Source organism: Stenella coeruleoalba (assembly GCF_951394435.1).
Source record: "Stenella coeruleoalba genome assembly, chromosome: 4".
Classification (NCBI taxonomy): domain Eukaryota; kingdom Metazoa; phylum Chordata; class Mammalia; order Artiodactyla; family Delphinidae; genus Stenella; species Stenella coeruleoalba.
The window spans coordinates 80,440,581-80,459,118 of record NC_137149.1 but is presented as its reverse complement, the minus strand read 5'-3'; the positions used below and the strand labels follow the sequence as shown (position 1 = coordinate 80,459,118).

At 38.6% G+C, this 18,538-nt stretch overlaps 1 protein-coding gene across 23 annotated transcripts in view; it reads right to left on the bottom strand.

Moving 5' to 3' along the window:
- ADGRL3 (adhesion G protein-coupled receptor L3) overlaps window positions 1-18,538 on the bottom strand; it is an 867,440-nt gene that overhangs the window by 164,447 nt on the left and 684,455 nt on the right. For 19 of the 23 annotated variants that reach the window (XM_079920009.1, XM_079920003.1, XM_079919991.1 and 16 more), the window contains 2 exons: window positions 7,948-8,250; window positions 5,757-5,860 (listed from right to left, as the gene is read on the bottom strand). In XM_079920009.1, coding sequence (XP_079776135.1) covers window positions 5,757-5,860; window positions 7,948-8,250 — 407 coding nt within the window. The remainder of the gene's footprint in view (window positions 1-5,756; window positions 5,861-7,947; window positions 8,251-18,538) is intronic. The other 4 variants (XM_079919994.1, XM_079919996.1, XM_079920004.1 and 1 more) reach the window with 1 other exon arrangement.

Below are 18,538 nucleotides of genomic sequence, written 5' to 3'. Positions count from 1 at the left end.
TTTGTTATTTAACCAAAATTTGAATTTCTAATAGTATTATGCTAAAGTCTGGGGATAAAATGGTTCCCAATAACAGGACCTTAGGTACTAGAAAGCGAAGGGCTATTAATAAATTAACTGCACAAGAATTTGATTTCAGTTTTTTTTGAGGGCAATACAGAATCCCAGTGCGGTAGAGTAGTTTAAAGGCATTTTAACCTGGTATATGAAGTTAGGGAATAATTTAGGAAATACTTCTCTGAGAAAGAATGTGTAATCTGAGATGAAATAGAAAAGAGGGAATTAGGTTGGGATGAGGGCTGGAGTTTCCGGGCCCAGACAGCAGCTTTTAGGAGAGGGGGCGGGGGGGCAGGGAGTCTTAAGGGTGCCGCACAAAGGGCACTTGTGACTGGGGTTTAGGCAGCTGGAGAGGTAAGCAAGGAGCAGATTGAGTAGTCTCACTTTGGAAGTCATGACGACGATTTTGGAAAATTGTGTTAAGAGTGATGTGAATGGGGCTTCCCTGGTGGCGCCGTGGTTGAGAGTCCGCCTGCCGATGCAGGGGACGCGGGTTTGTGCCCCGGTCCGGGAGGATCCCACAAGCCGCGGAGCGGCTGGGTGCGTGAGCCAGGGCCGCTGAGCCTGCGCGTCCGGAGCCTGTGCTCCGCAACGGGAGAGGCCACAACAGTGAGAGACCCGCGTACCGCAAAAAAAAAAAAAAAGTGATGTGAATGTACTGAAGAGTCTAAATAGGAGTGGTCTAATCACTCTTATATTTGAAATCAAACTCAGTAGAATGGATTTAGAGGGTTCCGGAGTCAATGAAAGGAGGCCTGCTGTGAGGTCTACTGCCACAGCAGTAGAAGAAGCTGTTGTGGATTAAGGGTAGTAGCAGTGGAGAAAAGTTGACAACTGGCCTGATGTGGGAGAGATTTACAAGTACCCTGACAGGCCTATTATCTGATTGGACGTGTGAGGGGAAGGAAAGGGAGGCACCAAGAGTCATCTCCAATTTTCTTGTTGCTAATGGCAGTGGTGGCATCAACTGGACTCTGTCATAGTCACTGTGACCTCAAGGTTCAAGCTCAGTTCAAAGGTTGCCTTCTCAGACCAGGCCTTCACTAACCATATTCTTTCCACGGGCATCCAGAAGCTACTCTTCTTTCTGATTGTCCTATTTATTTCTCTCACCACTGTTATTATTATCTTATTTCCATACAAAAATATACACATATCTTGAATCTGCCTCAAGTCTTCTGTGCAAAGAGGCAGGATTGAAATAGTTATTTCATATATTCTAGCTTAAAGACATCATTACAATGTCTATCTCTAACATTTCTTTTATTCTGCTTAAGTTATTTCTCAGAAGTAAGTACATGCACACTGAGAAATCTTATGAGTTTTGTGAGGATTAGTAAATTAATGCCTGTATTGAAATGGTGGGATTATACCTAGGGCTTCAATAGGGGAGGGGAAACCCTGCAGTTAAAGATAATAATTATGAGAGAGATGGATACTATTTGCATTTCAAATTTTGACACAAGGAAAAACAGTTTGCTTTGAAATAAGCTTTGACATTTTATGGGATTTATTATATCAAACATTAATCAGGTGTCAAAACAATTCATGATGAAGTTACTCATAGTGTTTAAGTACAAAGCTACCATTTCTTTGAAAGATCTGCCTAGTTTTTCTATAAATCTGAGTCAAGTAGGTATATAAACAATAAAATGCTTCTAGCTTACAACTGAATGTAGGCTAAATGAGCCTGAAGATGTGGAAATTCCACTAACCTCTGATCAAATTAACAAGCAATTTACTTTCATTCCATAGTAGATCTACAGAGGCTAAAAGAATGGAGAAATTAAGATCTGGGTGACAGGATTCAACCAGTCTTCCAGAGCAAATCACTGGCTTATTTTATACTGTAAAACAGAAACATCATTTCTAGATCTTCACATCCTTCTTTAGAAAATGCAGGAAGAATCTTACATTATCTCAAAAGCTGTCAGTAGTTTGTGTGCAAACAGACGAAAAGATATTTCAGTTTGCTAGAAATAAGAAGACTATTTCCCAGTAACAATTCAGGCATAGCTTTTTCATATAATAGTTGGACCAGGTAATGAAGTAGGAAGCAGACCTTACTTTACATGTAAATAAATACGGAATGTCTTCACAACTTTGATAACATGAGTCCAAGCTAGAGGTCAAGCTGAAGCCAGAGACTATGATTTCAGCAAACAGTCATTAAGAAATGTGAGAAAACAGGATATTTTACCACATATGTTAGAGAAGGCAGAGCTCTAAACTAATTTGTTGGCTTCCAGTATGACCAGAAACATATTTTTAAAACATTAATTTGAAGACATATGTACCTAATCTCACTATCTATTTAATCTATCTTTGTATCCAATCATCTGTTTATCTTTGTACCTACCTTTCTGTCCACCCATTCATCCACCTACCCACCCACCTACCAATCTCTCTTTCCCTCTCTGCCCCTACACTCCACCACTGCACCTTTTTGTACAACTTTTGCTTTTCCCCTTCTATACAAATTATTAAATCTCATGATTATGAAAGTATTCTGGCCAGTTTGTAACAAATTTCTTCTGCCTTTAAAGGCTTAGATTTTCTCTAGTGAAATGTAATCTATTCTTTAATATCACTCAAAATTTAATCTATAATTTCACCAGTATGCAAGGGGCCTAAATTCATTTGTGAGTCAGAAACCATCAAGATTCTCTGCTTGCTTTCTCCCTTCTGGCCTGACTGTAGGGGAGAAAAACATTACTCATTTCTTAATGAAAATGAAAATTTAAGGTTTGCTTTTTCCAACTAAAGTAAGCATCCTGATCCACTTATTTGTGTATACTTGCTGTCTACAGTGGTGCCTGACATACAGTGTGTGAATAGTACCAATAACAAAATGAAAGATCCTCCCATGGGAAAGATGCAGTGACTGCGATCCAGGGTGGTCTTTTCTTTAAAGCCCTGAGGAATTCCCCACAGGCACTATAAAGCCATAAGAGATGGGCCTCATGTTCCAAGGTACGTTCACCCACAAACTTGCAGAGGGAAAACTGAATACACTGTTTAAATGAGAGAATCACCCCTTCTTTTCTTTTTTCATCTATGCTTTTATTGCGGGTAACAAGTGTTACTCTATGTTGAAAGTCTGAACCACAATGAGCAGAGGAGGGAAGGAACAAATCATTCCGGATACCTATTTCACTTTTACTTTTTCACACTGGCATTAACAAACAAATTAAAGAAAAGAAGGGAGGTCAGAACAGAGGAAGGAGGATGGAACAAGGGAAAGGGAGGAGGGGTGAGAGAAGGGAAGCAAAAACTGTGAACTCTGCTGGTTACTTTCCATTTGCTAATTCAAGGAAGGCCTCTTTCCATCCTCCTCCATCCTTCTCTCTGCCCTAGGAAGTGGACTTACATGATGTTAGTAAGAGCACCCCTCTTCTCTGGCTTTTGTTTGGGTTTGGCCAGTGGTGAGGCTGGGCAGGTGAGGAGGCTGGAAGAGGTGAGTGGGTGAGATCAGAGTATTTATTCCCCTAGATCTTTTCTGAAGAGTTGCCTGAGGCTAGGTTGTGTCTCTTGTCTGTATAGGTCATCTTTCCTCTCAAGGATACCCTGTTACCAGTTTTCCGTCATTCCATTGATCTGGTAACAGAGGCCTGGGGTTGGGAACAGCTCCATCCCTGTTACTAGCTCTGGGTTCCTCTCAAGCCCTTGCAGTTCACCTCTGTTCCCACAAATGCCACTGTAAACAAACCCTCTTCAAAGGTTCCATCTGTTTGTTTTTGGGACTCAGGTTCTGAGGGAGTAAATGAGCAAAGGGATGAATTCTGTGGAAGATGCTTTGGGGAGGAGGGAGAGAAAATAGGGACAAATAACTCTGTGGACAGTGCATACAAATTCTCTCTCAGAAGCTTACGATGTGAATAGTTAAAAGTGTTAGAGTTTTGTGGTAACCTGTTCAACTATCATTTATGTTTAATGAATAGCATAAATACTTGGAGGTATAAGTACAAGACTGGAGAAAAGTGAAGAGAGACTAGGTAAGTGGGTGTGGGATATAAAGGCCATCATGATCTATTCACAGTGTAGCCAGTGTTGTGGCTAAATGTGACATGTTGATAAAGGTAGACCCAGCTAAACACCAGCTCCAGCACTGACCTGGCAATAGTTACATAAGCCAATTCACAGGGCTCAAACACCTCCTGTTATACTTTTGACAATTCTATAAATTTATAAGTAATCAAGCTAAGGTATTATTATAAATTCCAACTCTCTAAATTGAATAATCTTAATATAATTATAATACAACATAATTTTACAGGTGCTACAGGATTACACAGAAATGCTCCAAAAGAACGGAACATACTTGCTATAAAACAAAAACATTCCATCCCTAAATCAAATGGGCAAGAGCTGTCTGCTCTTTGCAAGGAATTGTGCCTTTTGTCACAAGATTAGCAGGTCTGCAGAGGAAAGAAAAGAATTAAGCATCATTATCAGTTAAAGTCACCAGTAATTTCTGCAATGAAATAGGCCAACCATATTCAGGAATTATCATGAAAATACTCACTTTCTAGGTGAATTATTACTGAATTAATATTAACCCCCGGGCTTAGTATGTAGGGAATATCTTTTAAAAGTCGCTAATGTAAGGAGATATGCTACTGATCTTTTAATCTGATCACATCCAGGAAGAGTTACTTGCCCTGGGGTCTGAGCTACATTGTAATAAAATCAAAGGACATAAGAACTGTGGCAGGAACAGTACTGAAATTGGAGAAGCATCATTATGAATAGCAACAAGTATGGAGATGCACATGTAAGAGGGTAACTGGAGTCAATATAACCACTGTTCTTCCATGATTTAGGGTAAACAGATGGTTATGGCTCATCTGCTAAAGAATCTACTGGGTAGATATTTATGGATTATTGAACAGTATATTATTGAGGATAAGCCTGGTTAAAAACAAATAGAGAAAAGAGCAAATGGCACAGAGAGGCTTTTAGTAAGGCCATCATTTGTAATACTTCTCAGGAAAAATCTCTTTCAGAAATTCCTCAGCATAGCTAATGTAACATAGAAGGACTCTCCATTTTAAGAGTGCATAAATCCGCACAAATTGCTATAATAAGGATTCATCCCATAGCCCTTTTGGCATAAATGCACATCTGGTCTCTGTTTGCAATGAAATCAATTCAAAGCCCCACAGTGCATTAATAATAAAAATGTTCAACATATTGCAACCAAATAAGCCCTGCAAATTTGAGTCTGCAAGATTCTGTCACACGTGTGTATACTTTTAACACTGATAAATGATTAGGTTACAGAACATTTATCAAATGGATTAAGATTCCAAAGGTAGACTTTTTTTTTGTAATTATTATTTCCACAGGAAAATCCATATGTATATATGCTAGAAGCTTCTGCTTGCTTGATTTATAATACCTCTTGGACTTTTATATCTGTAGTTCACAATACCATAAAAATTTTATTAATAATAAAATTATCATAAGCAATACTGCCTGGCTTAGAGGAAGTACATGGATTTCCCCTTTAAGAACAACAAAATTCTAGAATTAGCTCATAGCATAATAGGCTTGTCATTAAATCTTAAATTAAAATAAAATGGAGACTTTTTTCCACATTAATTTAAAAATTATTGACTATTTTGTTTTCAGCAGTTATAATCAACAACAGAGGATCTAGATCTGGCAAAGCCTTCCTTGTCAGTGACACGATTTACCTTCTGTGTTATATGGCTGACCCAAGGAGAAGAACAGTTGCTAAGGTCTGGTCCTTGGGGATCCCAGATTCCATCAGGAGCCAGGCATAGATAAGTGGATACTCCTAAAATAATGAGAGAAATAGGTCTGTTTCAAACGTTCAAACCATCTTTCTTATAATGACTTTATATCCCTAATATGTTCAAATATGAGTAAAGGTAAGACTATTATCATTAAACTGAGGTAATGTCTATTAAAACACCATGTACAGTGCCTAGCAAGCAACTGGCATTACAGAAACATAATACAACAAACACTCAATGTTTTTAAAGCATTTGCTGACAACTATACCAGGTACAGGGAATAACTTCACGAATTAGATGAATGTGGTACCTGACTCCATGGGGCTTACTGCTTGAGTTTTCAGAGGCAAGGTAGCGGTTGAGTCTTAAAGGAATCAGTTTGCAGGTTTTTTAGGAAAACAAGGTGGGCAAGGGCATTCCAGGCAAAGGAAAAATATGCTGTCTTTGGGAATCATCAAGTGTTTTGAATTGAGGTCTACTGGGTAAGGGAGTTGTATTTAATGGAGTTGGAACGGCTGGCAGAGCCAGATCATAAACGCCCTTGTCTGTCATCTGTAGGTGATGGAAAATCAATGAAGACCATTACGGAGAGGAGACAAATGGGCTGATTTAGGCTGTAGAAAGATAACTGTGGCAGGAGCATGGAGGATGAATTTCAGGGAGTGATATGGAAGTTGTGAGGAAGCTATTGCAATAATTCAGGTGAGAAAAGACTGTGTGGGCCTTGAACAGGGGGCACAGCAGAGGGGACAGAGAAAGGGCAAAAAGAAGACCGCAGAGTAAGCACAGTCACCTGGGACGGAGGGCTTCAGAAGGTTTCCTGTAAATCCCTTTCTCAATTTTCACAGAACAAGAACAACATATTTCTGTAGTGCTTTGCAGTCTGCAAACTGCTTTCAAATAAAGTATTTCACTAACCTCTACAACAAACATCTGAAGAAAGGGGGGCTGTTGTTATTTCTCTTTTAGAGATAAAGGAACTGAGGTCCAGAACTAAGGGGACAGCGCTAAGAGAAAAGTTCAAAATGTTTTCTGATTCCAATACCACAGACAACTCTGGAACTAAATATTGTGCCCCTTCATAAAGGGAAGGAAGATCTCAGAATATTTTTAAACACTTTGATGAAAACAAATTAAATGTGCACTTTTATGTATCTTCTTATCTTCCCACCACTTCATATACCATGGAATTCAGAAGGACATTTCCACATTGAAACTTTGTTAAGACAAACCTATTGAAGTAACCAAATCAATAACACCCAAAATCACAGCCCCCAACAATGCTAGTCTAGTGACGTCTATTATGCATTTGTTTTATTTACACATTTTATGCAATAATGCAAATTTTATGCAGGGTGTCAAGTATTAGTTTTATGAAGATCAATATCTGTAACAATAAGAAATCAAATTATTTCTGGCTTAAAATGGTAAATAATAATATGGTTACCATTTGGTGATATTATGAATCACATCAGTGAAAAGAAAAAGGTCGGGGGGCAGAGAGCTATCTAGTTCTTGACTACCTCCTAGAGAAAACAATGCAGGATTGACCTCTCTAGTGGATGCTGTGTAAGAGGAGGTTGGCTCCTGCCAGCATCATCCCTGACTATGTATGTCAAGAGGCTCCAACTATTAAAGGACAGCTATGATGACTGGTAATAAAGGACAGTCAAATCTTCTCTTTTGTTAAATGTTAGGTAGTTTCAATGATCATCTAATACAGAAGTCCTTGATCTAGTTTTCTGCAATAAACATTTGACAATTGGTGACAAGCATGAGAACTAGCTCCCACCAATCCAGTGATTCACTCTGGGCTGTTGCATAGGTGAGCTGGCCCTTTGGAGTAGCTGGGACATCCATAGCTTAGTTGTAACTTGACCTCACAGCATGGGTGAAAACTATTGATCTCACAGGTATTCCCACCAAATTCTCACCTGTGACTTCTTCAGGTTGCATTCTCAAACTCTGAAAATACTTGGCTATAAATTGTAATTTAGCTGAGTCCAGAATTTAATCAAATGTTAAATAACAAAACTATGTTGTGACCAAAAAAAAAAAAAAAAAAAAACTAGGAAAGCAAGCCAAAGTAACAATACACTTTTAGCTCAGCTTTGTAGGACAGACTTACCTATAGTTCCTGCAGGGCACGGCTGCTTTGCCATCTGTCCTTGACGGGTCTTAAACCACATGATTTCTCGAGCTTCCACAGCCTCACAGCTCTCTTCCAGAGCTGGAATTTGGGACGATCCTGACAGAAGGTGTGTGGTAATGTCGTCAAGTACCTCAGCTGCTGGAGATGGGGTGCTGGTATTCCGGTTTCTTCTTCCTGACACCGATGGGGTGGTACTCCTGCCTGGGTTCCAAGTTGTGGTCCGAAGGGTGGTACTGGTTGTGGTGCTTCCCGTGCCAAGAGGTCCTGCGGTAGAGATATCTGAAATAAAATTCAGAAGAAAACGCCTACATTGCTTGTTCACAGTAGGACCTAAAAATGTCCTAAGACTTCAGAAGTCATTTTTATTTGACAATTCAACGAGCCTTAAACATGGGAAAAATAAGCCAATATCAAAATATCAGAGTGCTACTTGAATATCAAGACAGTCATTTGACTAATGCTAAATGTACGCTTGTTTCTAGTTTTTCTCAACTTCAATTACAGAAAACAAAGTTACAGCACAATTCAACTCTTCAGTAAGCTTTAAGAAGCTTCAGGCCTTTTGGACAATTAGGGGATTAAAACATTTAAAGCCCTCTCCTTAGAATCTTCAAATTCGGTATAGGAAGGGAGAGAGCTATACACAATATTTTTTCCACATTAACTATAACATGAATTTCTAAAGATGTAGCAAAAAAAAATCAGAAATTAAAGTGCTCACAAGCTAAAAGGTAAAGAGCAATTCTGAGTATAATATCCTTAACACGAATTCGAGTAGCGTGATGTACTCTGATGCTCTTAAAACAGACCAATTGTATCAAAACTTTCAAACTTCACATTAGTAACTTCCAATTAGTGTTCATAAATTATTTTCTAACTAGATTTTTAAAGTGGCATTTTCCAAGTTCCAGATAAAAGTGGTTAGGTTCATTGATCAGATATTAACAGGTTGTTAAATCTATAATGTACACAAAGGAATGTCTTAATGATACTATAGAAATAATCACTGAAGAGAATTATCTTTCTGGTAAAATATATTCAGATTCCCATCATAGGAATGCCAAGTGTGTACCAGGCCTCCACATACATACACTGCTTTCCTAACTGTAAGATTAGAAACTAGTCTTAACCTCACTTACTGGCAATAAACAGTGGGGGAACTGGCTCTGGTCAGATTCAAAGTAGCACAAGTTTAAGAAACTGAAGGGAGAACTGTGCTGAGCCTCCTGTTGTTTGTCATTCATGGTCTGCTTTACCATGTCATCAATTAGACTTTGCTGCCCCAGAAGAGATGGGAAATCCATCACAGTGTATTTGGTGCATAAAATAGAATAGAGATGGCAGGGGGAGGGTCTATGAATTTTTCAAACACTTACTTATTTATTTTTTTAACATCTTTATTGGAGTATAATTGCTTTACAATGGTGTGTTAGTTTCTGCTTTATAACAAAGTGAATCAGTTATACATATACATATATCCCCATATCTCCTCCCTTTTGCATCTCCCTCCCACCCTCCCTAACCCACCCCCGTAGGTGGTCACAAAGCACCCAGCTGATCTCCCTGTGCTATGTGGCTGCTTCCCACTAGCTATCTATTTTACATATGGTAGTATATATATGTCCATGCCACTCTCTCACTTCGTCCCAGCTTACCCTTCCCATGTCCTTAAGTCCATTCTCTATGTCTGCGTCTTTATTCCTGTCCTGCCCGTAGGTTCTTCAAAACCATTTTAAACACTTATTTAATCATTGAAATTGTAGCATTTCTGAAATGATACTATTTGCTATTTTGTCTTCTTGCTTGTTCTTCTGTTTCCTCTCCCCTTCTTCCTCCATTTTCTCTCGCGTTCCCTCTCCACGTGAATGGTAATGTTCATAACTACATTTACTCAAAGTTCATACAAGAAACCACAGTATCCTTCTTTCCCCTTCTTTTTTCTGTATACACCATATCACCCAAATTGCCAAATCTGGCCGATTCCGTCTCATTTAAAAAATTTCTTGGAGACCTTCAACATGGCGGAGGAGTAAGTTGTGGAGATCACCTTTCTCCCCACAAATACATCAGAAATACATCTACATGTGGAACAACTCCTACAGAACACCTACTGAATGCTGGCAGAAGTCCTCAGACCTCCCAAAAGGCAAGAAACTCCCCACATACCTGGGTAGGGCAAAAGAAAAAAGAATAAACAGAGACAAAAGAATAGAGACGGGACCTGCACCAGTGGGAGGGAGTTGTGAAGGAGGAAAGGTTTCCACACACTAGAAAGCCCGTTCACTGGCAGAGAGAGGGGTTGGCAGGTGGCGGGGAAACGCTGGAGCCACAAAGGAGTGTGCAGCCACAGGGGTGCAGAAGGCAAAGTGGAGAGATTCCTGTACAGAGGATAGGTGCCAACCAGCACTCACCAGCCCGGGAGGCTTGTCTGCTTACCCGCCGGAGCGGGCGGGGCTGGGAGCTGAGGCTTGGGCTTTGGTCACAGTGCAGGGAGAAGACTGGGGTTGGCTGCGTGAACACAGCCTGAAGGGGGCTAGTGCGCCACAGCTAGCTGGGAGGGAATCAGGAAAAAGTCTGGAACTGCCTAAGAGGCAAGAGACCATTGTTTTGGGGTGCGCGAGGAGAGGGGATTCAGGTCACTGCAAAAATGAGCTCCAGAGACAGGCGCGAGCCGCGGCTGTCAGCGCGGACCCCAGAGACGGGCATGAAAGGCTAAGGCTGTTGCTGCAGCCGTCAAGAAGCCTGTGTGCAGTCACAGGTCACTATCCACACCTCTCCTTCTGGGAGCCTGTGCAGCCTGCCACTGTCAGGGTCCTGTGATCCAGGGTCCCGTGATTCAGGGACAACTTCCCTGGGAGGACACACGGTACGCCACAGGCTGTCGCAATATCACGACAAAGAAGAGAAAGGGATATTTCTCCCAGCAGCCTCAGGAGCAGTGGATTAAATCTCCACAATCCACTTGATGTACTCCGCATCACTGGAATAGCTGAATAGACAATGAATCATCCCAAAATTGAGGCAGTGGACTTTCGGAGCAAATGTAGACATGGGGTTTGCTTTCTGCATCTAATTTGTTTCAGGTCTTATGTTTATCTTAGTTTAGTATTTAGAGTTTATTATCATTGGTAGATTTGTTTATTGATTTGGCCGCTCTCTTACTTATATATATATATATATATATATATTTTTTTTTTTTTTTTTTCTTTTTCTCTTTCTTGTGAGTGTGTATGTGTATGCTTCTTTGTGTGATTTTGTCTGTATAGCTTTGCTTTTAACATTTGTCCTAGGGTTCTGTCTGTCTTTTTTTTTTTTTTTTTAGTATTGTTTTTAGTGTTTATTATCATTGTTGGATTTGTTTTCTGGTTTCATTGCTTTCTTCTTTCTTTTTTTTTATTACACTAATTTTTTTATGTTTAATAATTTATAATTTTTAAAATTTTAATAACTTTCTTTTCTTTCTTTCTCTCTCTCTCTCTCTCTGCCTCTCTCTCTTGCTCTCCCTCCCTTTTCTTCTCATCTTTGTGGCTGAGAGGGTCTTCGTGCTCTGGCCAGGTGTCAGGCCTGTGCCTCTGAGATGGGACGAAAAGAGATCTCCCGGCTACACATGATATCAAATAACAAAAGCTCTCCCAGAGATCTCTGTCTTAACGCTAAGAGCTGGCTCCACTCAACGACCAGCAAACTCCACTGCTGGACACCCTATGCCAAACAATTAGCAACACAGGAACACAACCTCACCCATTAGCAGAGAGGCTGCCTAAAATATAAAAAGGTCACAGACACCCCAAAACACACCACTGCACATGGTCCTGCCCACAAGAAAGACAAGATCCAGTCTCACCCACCAGAACACAGGCCTCAGTCCCCTCCACAAGGAAGCCTAGATAACCCACTGAACCAACCTTCACCACTGGGGGCAAAAACAATGGGAAACATGAACCTCCAGCCTGCAAAACGGAGACCCCAAACACAGTAAGTTAAGCAAAACGAGAAGACAGAGAAATATGCAGCAGATCAGGGAGCAAGGTAAAAACCCACCAGAACAAACAAATGAAGAGGAAATAGGCAGTCTACCTGAAATAGAATTCAGACTAATGATAGTAAAGATGATCCAAAATCTTGGACATACAATGGAGAAAATATGAGAAAAATTTAACAAGGACCTAGACGAACTAAAGAGCAAACAAACAATGAAGATAAACACAATAAATGAAATTAAAAATTCTCTAGAGGGAATCAATAGCAGAATAACTGAGGCAGAAGAACAGATAAGTGACCAAGAAGATAAAACAGTGGAAATAACAGCCACATAGCAGAATAAAGAAAAAAGAATGGAAAGAATTGAGGAAGTCTCAGAGACCTCTGGGACAACATTAAATGCACCAACATTCAAATTATAGGCGTTCCAGAAGAAGAAGAGAAAAAGAAAGGGATTGAGAAAATATTTAAGAAATTATAGTTGAAAAGTTCTCTAATATGGGAAAGGAAATAGTCAATCAAGTCCAGGAAGTGCAGAGAGTCCCATACAGGATAAATCCAAGGAGAAACATGCCAAGACACATATTAATCAAACTATCAAATTTTAAATACAAAGAAAAAACATTTAAAGCAGCAAGGGAAAAGCAACAAATAACACACAAGGGAATCCCCATAAGGTTAACAGCTGATCTTTTGGCAGAAACTCTACAAGGCAGAAGGGAGTGGCAGGACATATTTAAAGTGATGAGAGGGAAAAAACTACAACCAAGATTACTGTACCCAGCAACGATCTCATACAGATTTGACGGAGAAATTAAAACCTTTACAGACAAGCAAAAGGTAAGAGAATTCAGCACCACCAAACCAGCTTCACAACAAATGCTAAACGACCTTCTCTATTCAGGAAACACAAGAGAAGGGAAAGACCTACAATAACAAACCCAAAACAATTAAGAAAATGGTAATAGGAAACATACATATAGATAATTACCTTAAATGTAAATGGATTAACTGCTCCAACCAAAAGACATAGACTAGCTGAATGGATACAAGAACAAGACCCATACATGTGCTGTCTACAAAAGGCCCACTTCAGACCTAGGGACATATACTGACTGAAAGTGGGGATGGAAAAAGATATTCCATGCAAATGGAAATCGAAAGAAAGCTGGAGTAGCAATTCTCATATCAGACAAAATAGACTTTATGATAAAGACTACTAGAAGAAACAAAGAAGGACACTATATAATAATCAATGGATCAATCCAAGAAGAAGATATAACAATTGTAAATATTTATGCACCCAACATAGGAGCACCTCAATACAGTAAGGCAAAGGCTAAAAGCCATAAAAGTGGAAATCGACAGTAACACAATCATAGTAGGGGACTTTAACACCCCACTTTCAGCAATGGACAGATCATCCAAAATGAAAATAAATAAGGAAAAACAAGCTTTAAATGACACATTAAACAAGATGGACTTTATTAATATTTAGAGGACATTACATCCAAAAGCAACAGAATACACTTTCTTCTCAAGGGCGCATGGAACATTCTCCAGGATAGATCATACCTTGGATCACAAAACAAGCCTTGGTAAATTTAAGAAAATTTAAATCGTATCACGTAACTTTTCCAACCACAATGCTATGAGACTAGGTATCAATTACATGAAAAAATCTGTAAAAAATACAAATCCATGGAGGCTAAACAGTATACTACTAAATAATGAAGAGATCACTGAAGAAATCAAAGAGGAAATCAAAAAATACCTAGAAACAATGACAATGAAAACAAAATGACCAAAAACGTATGGGATGAAGCAAAAGCAGTTCTAAGAGGGAAGTTCATAGCAATACAATCCTACCTAAAGAAACAAGAAACATCTCAAATAAACAACCTAACCCTAAACCTAAAGCAATCAGAGAAAGAACAAAAAAACCCCAAAGTTAGCAGAACAAAAAAAATCATAAAGATCAGATCAGAAATAAAATAAAAAGAAATGAAGGAAACAAGAGCAAACATCAATAAAAATAAAAGCTGGTTCTTTGAGAAGATAAACAAAATTGGTAAACCATTAGCCAGACTCATAAAGAAAAAAAGGGAGAAGACTCAAATCAATAGAAATAGAAATGAAAAAGGAGAAGTAACAACTGACACTGCAGAAATACAAAGGATCATGAGGGATTACTACAAGTGACTATATGTCAATAAAATAGACAACCTGGAGAAATGGGCACATTCTTAGAAAAGCATAACCTTCCAAGAGTGAACCTGGAAGAAATAGAAAATATAAACAGGCCAATAACAAGCACTGAAATTGAAACTGTGATTAAAAATCTTCCAACAAACAAAAGCCAATAACCAAATGCCTTCACAGGTGAATTCTATCAAACATTTAGAGAAGAGCTAACATCTATCCTTCTCAAACTCTTCCAAAATAGAGCAGAGCAAGGAATGCTCCCAAACTCATTCTCTGCAGCCACCATCATCCTGATACCAAAACCAGACACAGGTGTCACAAAGAAAGAAAACTATAGGCCAATAGCACTGATGAACATAGATGCAAAAATCCTCAACAAAATACTAGCAAACAGAATCCAACAGCACATTTAAAGAATCATACACCATGATCAAGTGGGGTTTATCCCAGGAATGCAAGGATTCTTCAATATACGCAAATCAATCAATGTGATACACCATATTAACAAATTGAAGGAGAAAAACCACATGATCATCTCAATCGATGCAGGGAAAGCTTTTGACAAAATTCAACACCCATTTATGATAAAAACCCTGCAGAAAGTAGGCATAGAGGGAACTTACGTCAACATAATAAAGGCCATATATGACATACCCACAGCCAATATCGTTCTCAATGGTGAAAAACTGAAACCATTTCCACTAAGATCAGGAACAAGACAAGGTTGTCCACTTTCACCACTATTATTCAACATAATTTTGGAAGTTTTAGCAACAGCAATCAGAGAAGAAAAAGAAATAAAAGGAATCCAAATTGAAAAAGAAGAAGTAAAGCTGTCACTGTTTGCAGATGACATGATAGTATACATAGAGAATACTAAAGATGCTAATAGAAAACTACCAGAGCTAATCAATGAATTTGGTAAAGTAGCAGGATACAAAATTAATGCACAGAAATCTTGTACACTCCTATACACTAATGATGCAAAATCTGAAAGAGAAATTAAGGAAACACTCTCATTTACCATTGTAATAAAAAGAATAAAATACCTAGCAATAAACTTACCTAAGGAGACAATAGACCTGTATGCAGAAATCTATAAGACACTGATGAAAGAAATTAGAGATGATACAAATAGATGGAGAGATATACCATGTTCTTGGATTGGAAGAATCAACATTGTGAAAATGACTATACTACCCAAAGCAATCTACAGATTCAATGCAATTCCTATCAAACTACCACGGGCATTTTCACAGAAGTAGAACAAAAATTTTCACAGTTTGTATGGAAACACAAAAGAGCCCAAATAGCCAAAGCAATCTTGAGAAAGAAAAACGGAGCTGGAGGAATTAGGCTCCCTGACTTCAGACTATACTACAAAGCTACAGTAATCAAGACAGTATGGTACTGGCACAAAAACAGAAATACAAATCAATGAAACAGGATAGAAAGCCCAGAGATAAACCCACACACCTATGGTCACCTAATTTTTGATAAAGGAGGCAAGGATATACAAGGGAGAAAAGACAACCTCTTCAATCAATGTTGTTGGGAAAACTGGACAGCTACATGTAAAAGAATGAAATTAGAACACTCCCAAAAACCATGCACAAAAATAAACTCAAAATGGATTAAAGACCTAAATGTAAGTACAGACACTATAAAACTCTTAGAGGAAAATATAGGAAGAACACTCGATGACATACATCACACCAGGATCCTTTTTGACCCACCTCCTAGAGAAATGGAAATAAAAACAAAAATAAACAAATGGGACCTAATGAAACTTAAAAGCTTATGCACAGCAAAGGAAAACATAAACAAGATGAAAAGACAACCTCAGAATGGGAGAAAAGATTTTCAAATGAAGCAACTGACAAAGGATTAATCTCTAAAATTTACAAGCAGCTCACGGAGCTCAATATTAAAAAAACAAACAACCCAATCCAAAAATGGGCAGAAGACCTAAAAAGACATTTCTCCAAAGAAGATATACAGATTGCCAACAAACACATGAAAGGATGATCATTACTAATCATTAGAGAAATGCAAATCAGAACTACAATGAGGTATCTCCTCACACAAGTCATAATGGCCATCATCTAAAAATCTACAAACAATAAATGTTGGAGAGGGTGTGGAGAAAAGGGAACCCTCTTGCACTGTTGGTGGGAATGTAAATTGATACAGCACTACGGAGAACAGTATGAAGGTTACTTAAAAAACAAAAAATAGATCTACCATGTGACCCAGCAATCCCACTACTGGGCATATACCCTGAGAAATCCATAATTCAAAAATATACCTGTAGCACAATGTTCAATGCAGCACTACTTACAATCGCCAATATATGGAAGCAACCTAAGTGTCCATCAACAGATGAATGGATAAAGAAGATGTGGCACATATATACAGTGGAATATTACTTAGCCAGGAAAAGAAAGGAAATTCAGTTAATTGTAGTGAGTTGGATGGACCTAGAGACTGTCATACAGAGTGAAGTATGTCAGAAAGAGAAAAACAAATACCATGTATAATGGAATCTTAAAAAAAAAAAAAGGTTCCGAAGAACCTAGGGGCAGGACAGGTGTAAAGACTCAGCTGTAGAGAGTGGACTTGAGGACATGGGGAGAGGGAAGGGTAAGCTGGGAGGAAGTGAGAGAGTGGCATGCACATATATACACTACCAAATGTAAAATAGATTGCTAGTGTGCAGCAGCTGCATAGCACAGAGAGATCAGCTTGGTGCTTTGTGACCACCTAGAGGGATGGGATAGGGAGGGTGGGAGGGAGACGCAAGAGGGAGGAGATATGGGGATATATGTATATGTATAGCTGATTCACTTTGTTATAAAGCAGCAACTAACACACCATTGTAAAGCAACTATACTCCAATAAAGATGTTAAAAAAATATATTTCTCTTTCTTCCCAATCACCATTATCTATGTTCAACCTGCCATCATCTATGAATGAAAACAGCATCCTTTTAACATTTTTCCTAATAAAAGCAACATCAGAGCAAAATGCCAATACTGGTATTTCAATATCTACTTTTGCAAAATAGAAATTCAAGATTTAGTAAACAAAATTTTTGACACTAAGCATTTAACACAATTCAAATATAATATTTAGCAGCACATTTTTAAACAAGTGTAATTGAATTCTTAACATTATAAACAGTAAAAATTATTATAATATATATTGTTTACATATAAAATTATCAGAATTTCCAAAAAGAAAACATAAAAGAAAATTTAATAATAAGTTGAAAATCAAATATTATTTATTAATGTTAATTAATGTTAAAAGTAAATAATATAATTGTATTAATATTTAGCATTGGCTTTTAAAAAATATGTGTCAACTGTGTCATTGCTGGGAATATAAGCACATTTTTTGTGCAAATTTTTCCAGGTGATGGAAAAATTATTTTTGACCTCATACTACTTGATGGAGTAGTAAGGCAATAGTTAAAAGCTAACTGCAAGTTATTTTCTCTGACTCCAATTTCAGTAATGCCATCTCTCGTTTGTACTTTTGAAGGGATGATTTTTTTTTTTTTTTTTTGCGGTATGCGGGCCTCTCACCACTGTGGCCTCTTCCCGATGCGGAGCACAGGCTCCGGACGCGCAGGCTCAGCGGCCATGGCTCACGGGCCCAGCCACTCCGCGGCATGTGGGATCTTCCTGGACCGGGACACGAACCCGTGTCCCCTGCATCAGCAGGCGGACAGTCAACCACTGCGCCACCAGGCAAGCCCAAGATATATTTTTTTAAAGTTCAATTTGTTATGAAATACATTTCAAAGACTTTATTTAGTTTAATACAGAAACACTACTGTTAAGGATCAGTATAGATCTATTTTCCTTGGAACTGTGTCGCAGAGAGATAGCTACAAGCATGGTTGTACCTTTCTGTTTGACTTTATGCAGAATAAAAGTCCATTTTAAAAGCTGTCCCTGATTCTGCATCCCTTCCCTCCCATTTACGGCCATGTACGACTCCCAAGATCTCTGCTCAATGCCAGCTTTTGGCAGAATAAGTACTACTAGTGCCGTACATGTTGTCACCAGTGCCCAGGAAAGAACAGGCCTTACTTCTAGATACTGTGAAAAAAGATCTAGATTCATGAAAGAGTTCTAGCAACACACTTTGCTGAAGTTCCAGCCTATATCATATGCTATAAGGAGTTTGTCCTTCTCTATCTTCCAATAAGGTGAAGGTGATATGACACTTTTCCAGAGTACACTGTTACTGAATTTTACCTGATGACATAGCCAGCTTAATAAAACTATGTGTTTTTAGTGCCTCATATGCTTGAGGTTGTGTATCAGGGAAGGTTACTATGTAAAAGAAAGTAAGTTTGAGTGACTGTTT